The sequence below is a fragment of the Chaetura pelagica genome, unplaced genomic scaffold (genome assembly GCF_000747805.2).
Source record: "Chaetura pelagica isolate M959 unplaced genomic scaffold, ChaPel_1.0 scaffold135, whole genome shotgun sequence".
NCBI lineage: Eukaryota > Metazoa > Chordata > Aves > Apodiformes > Apodidae > Chaetura > Chaetura pelagica.
In genome coordinates, this window is record NW_009953649.1 from 2,055,008 (window position 1) to 2,064,113 (window position 9,106).

At 37.7% G+C, this 9,106-nt stretch overlaps 1 protein-coding gene across 1 annotated transcript in view; it reads left to right on the top strand.

The window, feature by feature from the left end:
• NUP43 (nucleoporin 43kDa) overlaps positions 1-7,992 on the top strand; it is a 10,676-nt gene extending 2,684 nt beyond the window's left edge. Inside the window, exons 3-9 of the mRNA XM_010000006.1 lie at positions 147-269; positions 522-599; positions 1,402-1,579; positions 4,455-4,590; positions 5,327-5,478; positions 6,235-6,357; positions 7,581-7,992. Of these exons, the coding sequence (XP_009998308.1) occupies positions 147-269; positions 522-599; positions 1,402-1,579; positions 4,455-4,590; positions 5,327-5,478; positions 6,235-6,357; positions 7,581-7,795 (1,005 nt within the window). The 3' untranslated portion in view covers positions 7,796-7,992. The remainder of the gene's footprint in view (positions 1-146; positions 270-521; positions 600-1,401; positions 1,580-4,454; positions 4,591-5,326; positions 5,479-6,234; positions 6,358-7,580) is intronic.
• The last annotated feature ends 1,114 nt before the right edge of the window (positions 7,993-9,106 follow it).

The window sequence follows — 9,106 nt, forward strand, 5'->3', positions numbered from 1 at the left end:
GGGCGAACGCTCCCCTCCCGCCGCGCGGCCTGCGGGCTAGGGCTGCCCCGCGCCGCAGCCAGAGGGCGGTGACATCCCAGGTGGCTTTCTGTTCGGTGCTTTCACACGCGTTTTCCAGTAAAACTGGTGGTGTAATTTTCTCACAGGATAACAGAATCTCCATTTGGTCTGCTGGAGATCTCGGAAATGGGGGTCTCAATGGGGACTATCAAGGAGAACCTCAGCTGCTGTGTGACATCAGGCACAACGGTGATGTTATGGACATGCAGGTAAAACAGCTGTGTTGAATTTTTTAAGGGCTTCTCAGGAGAAATTAAGTGATAGTGAATTTTAAAAATGCTGAGATTTACAAAAAAAAAAAAAAGCTTATAAAGGAGGGCACAACCAACCAGTATCAGTTTGTGGATTAGTTTGGGTTTGTTCTTTTTTACTATACCTACCAATAATTTTAGTTACTCTAAAATCAAAATTTCATCTTGGTATTGACATAAACTAATAGTGCTTTTATTATCTCCCTTCAGTTTTTGGATCAAGAGAGAATTGTGGTTGCCTCATCAACAGGAGCTGTAACCATATTCCGTCATCATCAAAATAACCAGGTACCTTGTCCTGACCTTATGCTGTTATTCTGTGTAGTAGGGGTCACTTTCATCTTAGCATAATATTTATCCAAACTACTACAGCAAGGACCATCTACCTACCCAAAAAATACATATATTTTTAAGCCTGTTAGAAGAGTAAGTACAAGGAAAGAAAAAAGCATTTTATACACAAACTACATAAATCAGATTCCAGCATCAGATAGACTGGGGTATCTGTTACTATACATCTGTAACCAAATAATCCATTTACTGAAAACATAACTTTAAGAGTTTAGATTGTTTTGGAGGAGTAGGTATTGGTGAACTTGTACCTACCCCATTAGAGATTTTGCATTCTTGAACTAAGTTACTTAGGTTGAATTTCTTCTTACAACTACAGTGTAATCTCTGTAGGTTTTGCTATGTTTATATATAGCTGAAAGTAAGAACATAATGACTTTTTAATATAATCACAGTAAAGACTAGTATCTGTTAATAGTTTGGGGTGGTACCTAAAATAAACTAAGTTCCTTGCCATCTAAGGCATTTCACAGTTCATAAATAGTGTCCCTTCTGATTTCTAGCTCATGTGAAAAAGGTGGTTCAGAGAAGAAATAATCAAAGCTTCATTGAAGGACTGTATGCTCAGGAGTTGAGGAAAATTTAGATCTCTGATTCTTATTTGTACAGGAGATTCTCATTCCTGTGAGGTAGTGTGGCTTTTCCTGGAGCTTGTTTCTGGTTTTGCAAGTATTCTGGAAATGTTGATCTATCAGGATCGCTATTTAACAGCAGAATTTCATGTCTGGTTACTACTTAGACTTTATCTGCCAACCAGCGGTGGGAGAAAGCCCATTATCATGTGGATCAAAGCACATCTTGTGGTGGAGCAGCATGTACTGGAGTCATCTGCAACAACCCAGAAATTGTCACTGTTGGAGAAGATGGTAGGATAAATCACTTCCGAGCTGACCAAAAGGATCCAGTAAGAACTATAGGTATGTCAAATAACTGTTCAAATTAGTTTAGTTTGGAGTGGTTTTTTTGGTTTATAGTTTTTCAATGGTAACAAAAAATTTAAAGGAAGTAATTTGAGAATTTAATTAAGTATTCCAAGTTGAATGTGTTTGCTCCAGGTTATTTCTGTATTCCTCCAAACTTCAGATACCTGAGTGTATTTCAGATGTATTTCTCTATTCAGATATTTTCAAATTAATGTTTTAAGCAACGGAGAAGTTTCAAGCCTAACATTCTCTGTTTAATCTAGAATTGTTAAGTGCTATGACAGTATACATGAAATATGGTTAGATTTCAAGAAGTACTGTGTCCCAAGTTCTTCAAAACTGGAGGTCAGTGAGATTGTTACTTCAGTTTGCTATTTGTACCAAGATTAATCCTCACAGTGTCTGCAAAACCATGCATTTCCCTGCGTGTAAAGGAACACCAAGAACCGGAAACCAGTTTGTACCCTGTTCTGCCGGATGCTTTAGCTTACAGGGATAATTTCTCACTTAGTTTTTTAGCTCCACATTTCTTAGAGTAATAGATTGCATGATAAGAGTAAATAGTTCGTGAAAGGTGTGAAAACCAGCAGAAGTAATTTAAAGGGTGGTAACACCGTATTTGATAGTGGCATTATTAAGCTGGGACTTTCTCCCTGAAACTTCATTTTGACACAGCACCTGTTTCTCCTCAAGAAAATCTTGCCTCTAAAGGATGAAAGGATTTACACAGTGATAAGCCAATTAAGGAAGGAAGTGCTCTTGAGATTTCTAGAGGGCATGCTTGTGTGTGTGTGGCTTTATATGTGCACATAAGATAAATCCTATTAATTGCATGCAGTCCTTTACTGAAGCTCCTAGAGAATTGCTGTAGGGAACCTTTCTATGCTTAAAAAAAAAAAGTAGCAGGGCATGAGGCAGATTTTATTAGCATGTGCCCACAAAACACAGGAACTTCCCCTTTGAAGGGCAAGAATATTAAAATAATCCTTTTAAACTATTTAAAGTTCTTGTATACAGATATTAACACACACTGTTCTGGTACAAGTTTAATAGAGAAGAATGCTTTGCTGACTCGAAGCAGAAGTCCACAAAAAAAAAAATATCTATTTTTCTCTGGGCAATTGCTCAGCTGCATAGAGATGTAACAATGTGCAGGATGCAAGTTGTTAGTTTTCTTAGTGCTCACTTGATAGTAGCATGTAAAAATGTCTGCTTTGTTATGATAGCATCAGCCAGCTTTATGCTGCAGTAAGACTTTGCATTGAGATTTGCTGGCACATAAATATGTAAGAAATCATATGTGAATTAGCTGAGAAATGTTCTTTTGGAAATATAAAAGGAAACTTACAAACAGGAATGGTCTACAAATAAGTTAGTTGTACCTATTATCTGGTAACTGCAGCTTACCTGGAATTATGTAGAAGGGACTAGCACAAACTCATTAACCAGAGCTTGTTTTACAGTGAAAGTTGGAGAGGGCAGAGGGAACATCTTGAAAGATGCTTTCAAGTTCTTCAGGATGGAGTTCTGTAGTGTGAGCAATCATTTGTACTGGTTCCCAATTTCATGACTTACTGATATGTCCCAGACATTGAGCAGAACCCTCAACATTTTTTAATACAAAACTGGAACTCTTGTACCTCCTGAAATACTTGTAAAGGAGAACTTTTTTTGTTATTGTTTATTGGATTTGAGAGTATAAAATGAAGTCAATATGTTTATAGTCAAACATGGAAGGGAAAAAAATGTTCAAAATTAGACATCATATAAAAATCTTTTGGAGCCATAAAGATGTGTCATTGCTAAATCATTGTTCTTTCACAAAATATTAAATACCTTAGAACTTCAGCAATCTAACCTTTCCATTTAAAGGTGGTGGGGTTTTTTTCTTCCCCTGTTCTTTCATTTAAACAGTAAGCAGAAAAGAAAACTAATGTCTATAACCAGGCATCAGTGTAATTTGTCTGTCTCAATATCAAAAAAGGTTTGCATCTTATGCAGCAAAAAAATTCCCCTGTATTTTCAATATGGACCTACACAAAGAACTTAAAAAATACTTCAGGTGAAAGTAGACTTAACAATGTTAGCCTATCATAATCAGGATGAAAAGTTTATATATAATAACAGAATTAAAATACAAGAATATAGTATCTAACATTATTCTCTCCTAAAGCCTCAAAAGTTTCACCCCACTGCTGTGAAGTGTTTGACATTGTAAATTATTCTGACCAAAATAAGTACTGGAGAAAAGGACCTGAAAAAAAGAGCTTTGCCATTTAGTTATTAAGAAGTAAAGTATAATTCTGGTTTGGCATTAGGGACAGGGATAGATATCGCATTGATAATTATTGGTCTATAGAAAGTTGGTGAATTAAGTGCTTCTGTATACAGCTGTTTAATGTTCTGAGCCAGAGCTACTGTTCCTTGTGCTCAAAAGAACGGTGTTACGAAAAGCTGCATGGCTCACTCCTGTCAGTAGATGTAGAGCATATAAAGAAAACCCTTTAAAGAAAAAAAAAAAGAAGTAATGGACCTGGCTAAATTGATTCCTCTTCTTAGGAGCTGTATTAATAAATCTTATGGATCAACTAGTAGTCCTGTCAGCACTGGAGCTAACTAAATATAGCTTCTTCCACATTTGTCTCAGTAGTATTAGATACAGGAAACAAGGGCTCCTTTTTCACAGGGTACTCTTGTGATACTTAAAATATCATATGACACTGGTCTGTCTCTGCCCCTGAAAATGCAGAGAGGTTGTAACCATGTTTAAGCAGCTGTGTTCTGTTTTCTAAAAGGAGTTATTTTGTGGTAATTAAATGGAGACTAGGATTCTGTAGGTTTGCCTGAATGCCTTTCTCATCTCTTTCAGACAATGCAGACAGCAGTACGCTCCATGCAGTGACTTTCCTTCGTACAACCGAGATCTTGACAGTAAATTCAATTGGACAGTTAAAAATATGGGATCTCAGACAGCAAGGAAATGAGCCATCTCAAATATTTTCTTTGTAAGACCTCATTTTTTTAACATATTTACTTAGAAGCATGTGCTATTTTATATAATCTGATTTAAATATTTCCTGATACATTCTTGACAAGGAGATGATAAATTATTTTTTTAAGGCTTTTAACTTGTTTAGTATTTAAATAATCAAAAAAAGCTTAATCTCTTTTTCTCCACAGGCCTAATATAAAGTTTCTGGCATTTGAAATGTATTTGAGTTATAACTTTGTGCCTTATAATGTATTATGAGAAAACAAACTGAGCTACATTCAAATCCTGTTGTCTGTAGAATAATTCACATTGTTAATAGGCTATGGTTTAGATACCTGCTTCTGTTAATGCCCAGTCTTCCTTTGTAACACTTAGTATATGTTGAAACTGTACCAATAACGTGTATTTCAGAGTAATCTTCTTACTATTGTAGGTGTACTTAGAGTATTATCTGCATGCAGGGTTTTCTCACTCCTGTAACGCTCTCAGCCCGTGTCAGCCTGTAAACTGTAGGGCACACAGACCCTGACGCTCATCAAATTGTAGCTTCACGTTATTGCCATACCTCTAATTTCCAGCAGATGTCACACGGTTTGAGCCTATAGTGACCAGATGCTACAGGGATTGAAGCTGCAGTTGATACAGTTACCTTGTTCGTCAAGGTTCCTAGGGATTAAGAAGGGGAAAACAGAAGCTGAATGAGTAATTCATGTTGGGTTTGTTTGGGTTTTTTCCCCTCTCCTTTGCAGGACAGGTGACAGAGTTCCACTGCACTGTGTGGACAGGCATCCCAATCAGAGGCATATTGTGGTCACAGGGGGCCAGGATGGGATGCTAAGTATATGGGACATCAGGCAGGGTACTATGCCAGTGTCCCTGCTAAACGCTCATGAAGCAGAAAGTAAGTGTCTGAATGGGAAGGGGGAAAAGAAAGTGGCATTCTGGAAAAGGCTGTAAATTCTGTTAAAAATTAGGTGTTGTAGCTACTATAGAAAACAATCACATAGTTATTACTAATTCATGTGTTGTCATCCAGTTGGCTTCAGTTTGTTCCTTTTCTGTATATGAAACTGTTCTTAGCTTAAAAGCCAACTCCAAGCTAAAGCTAGAACAAGTAAGTGGTTCTTTAATGTCTCATTAAATGCATTTAATCAGAATGGCTGTGTTTCTAGAAGGGTAGGTATTTTAATAGTCACAGAAATTGATGCTGTGGTATGCAGGTAGAGAGTAAAGCAAAAATGTAGTTACTAAAAAACTTGAAAATGTGAGGAAGGAGGGGAAACTGAAGATAGTACAGATCCATTTGGTGCCTACACAATAATGAAACAGTTTGCTTTCCTGGTAGTTTTATATGAACAAGACAGCGATTCGTTTTGTGCTGAAAATTTCTTGACTTGATGCCACAATTATATTTAAAGAGTAAAAATATTGCTTGGTGTTAAGTTTTACTGATTTTCCCTCCAGAGGAGAGAAAACTGTAGTAAATAACTAAGGGTGGGGTTTTTGTCTCAGACCCACACACAGTTGAGAATGGAAGATTTTGGTGGGGGCCTGAGTTCTTGCAAGTGCATGTCCATGTCATATTAGTCAAAGTGCACTGAGCTAAGTACTTCATACTTGTTCTGAAATGGTTTTGGTTTTGGCTTGATACTTCCAGTGTGGGAAGTTCATTTCCATCCCTCCAACCCTGATCACTTATTTACGTGTTCTGAAGATGGATCTCTTTGGCACTGGGACACTTCCACAGATGTATCTGAAAAACCATCTTTTCTTCATCAAGGTAAAGATGTTTCAAGTCAATCTGCACTGAATTTGTCATTTGGCAAAAAATTCAAGTCAGTGTTCTCACATGACCCAATTAATAACACAATCCTAATACAGAAAACTAAAAGCTGGTTTATTTTCTTAGAAAGCCCTGATAGGCACTTCAGCAAAATAGTTGTGTTGAGTTTTTTGCCTCAGTCTGCTGTACTCTGCCCAGTGTGTGAAGGGGCCACATCTAGTATTTCAGAGGTAGATTACGTTCACTTAAAAATGATCTGCAGAAAGACATGAAGGCAGCTTAAATGACACATTACTTTCTGAGTCTCTGAGGGAAATACACAAAATTTTGTAATAACAAAATAATTGATACATTAATAGGATGGTGGAATTAAGAATTTACTATTCAAGGTCATAATTGGAATTTCCAGTGAATGAAACTGGGTCCCATTATATTGTGGCAGGATTTGAATTAAAGATATATAACATAAATATAAACACTTATTTTCACATTCACAAAGATTGTTCAATTGCTTGCCACCAGATTGTAAACAGTAGGGAATCTTTTGGATATCATCTGCTACCTTTGGCCTCAAAATTGCCATTCAAAGCTCAGCTCTGTGTAGAGGAACAATAGGATTACCAATTGAAGTTGTACTCTTCATGTTTTCAGGTATATCAAATGCAAACCTTTTAGTACCACTTCAGCCACTTGTTATGTTGAATGATAGTTCTCAAACTGTGATACTTCACTTTGAATGTAAAATGTTAGGTGAAAAAAATTCAAAGTCCAGGTAGATACCACTTGCTGCCAAATAACTAGGGAGAAGGGATAGTACGAGTAAGTGTTATTAAAGCAAAGCTGATGCCCCAAATATAGCCAGACGCCATGTAACTAGACTTTTGTTCTCAGGTCTGTCCTTGCTTTAGTCTCTGGCTAGAAAAACTTGTAGATACTTGCACTGTTAATCGATATGGGTTCATACTTGTGGTGTCCGCTTAGTCTTGAACAAGGACAGAGCTGGTAGCAGCTTTCTATAATCACTTCAAATCTTGTTTTTAAGCTACTTTTTCCTTCGCTTACCAAAGAAATTGCAACATCTGTTAGCTAATCTGAAAACTGACTTAAATGTAAAATGATATTCCCATGATGTCTGTCCTATACCCGCTATGTTTCTTCAAATTCTAAGAATATATAAACTAAATTGGAACTTCACACTCTTCTCTCTTTCCTTCTTTCAGGAGGAAGAAGTACTACCTATTTTTCTCACAATACCATTAACCAGTCTGTAATAAGTGCCTGGCTAAGCAATGATCCTACCAAAGACCGCATGGAAATCACCAACTTAATTCCAAATCAGACTTTGTCTGTGAATAGTTTAGATGTTTTAGGACCATGCCTAGTATATGGTACTGATGCAGAGGCTATTTATGTGAACAGACAACTTTTTGCATGAGGTGGCTCCAGTATCTCTTTGAAGTACTGATCACCTTGAATTACTGGGAAATGTCAGGTTTTTTATTTATGATACTCATGAGTTTGTTATCAGTGGGTGAGGGAGAGGCCTGTTGTGTGGCCCTGGTACTGCAGAAGAAATGTAAGGTACCTCAGATTCTGAAAGCTGTCACTTATTGATCTTCCAGGATGGGTAACTCGTTTCTTCCCTGATGCCTTTTTGGTTATGGTAAGCAGGAAAGTCACTAGGGCAAGATAATTGCTGTAAAGGGATGTCTGTAATACACATGCGCCTACAAAGTGAAGAAAAGGTAAACTTCCAATCTTTCTTTCCTCAGTAAAGACGTTTTTCAGGTATTAATTCTAAGGCCAGACTGTGAGGTTCTTTGGAATTCTTTTCATCACCTGAGATCGTTTTTTTAATCTGAGTTTTTTATATATTATGGGGACATAACTTTTTATCTTAGTTCATGAGAATTGTAAAGGAATACTGTTAAAGCCTGTGAAATGTGGAAGGTTCCTTAAGAATCTTAGCATTTTGATATCATTATTTTGGATTATTTACAGCTTCATCATGGATGCTACATACTGAAATTTGATCTTGATAATATGCTGGTAACTCAATAGAAAAGGTGGGATTTTTTTAATAGTTAAGAGGTCATAATTTACAGATATGTTGGCTGTTTTCAGGTGTGAGAATAAGACTTGCTGAACTTAATACATAGTGTTTGTCACCATCAAAATTTCAAATCTGGTCTGTTGCAATCTTCGGAAAGTTAAATGTTGTGTTAGTGTTGTACCTACCTTCTGTTGCAGAGGACCCTTTATCTTTTTAATAAAAAGCTTTGTACAAGAATATTGGTCTGACTTACTAAATTAGTTCAGAAGCTAGTAGTTGTCATCTTTGCTGAAAGGTAAATATGTTATTTGGACTGTTCCTGGGGATACAATCTGAAGGATGAAGGGAAACCTCAGGATCCGAGCAGCAGCAGATTAAAGTTACAAGGTTTTACGAGGCATTTCCCACCAAAGCCCCTTGCAATGTCCTCCCGCGTCGACTGGAACAGCCTTCGTGATCCCCTGTGATGATAATACCTTACCTGATCTGTCTGCCTCCTGTGTCTGGCCGGAGGAGACGGCTGGTGTGCTGGGGACAGGGCTGTCCCTCCTTCCTGCAGGACTGCGGGGAGCTGCGTCCTGGATTTGACTTCCCAACTTGCGATGCGACAGCGCCCGGAGAACAAAGCGCCCGAGCTGCATCCCTGCGGGAGGGCTGATGGACCTGCCTCCTGCCGGCCTAGGCGTGTCGTTC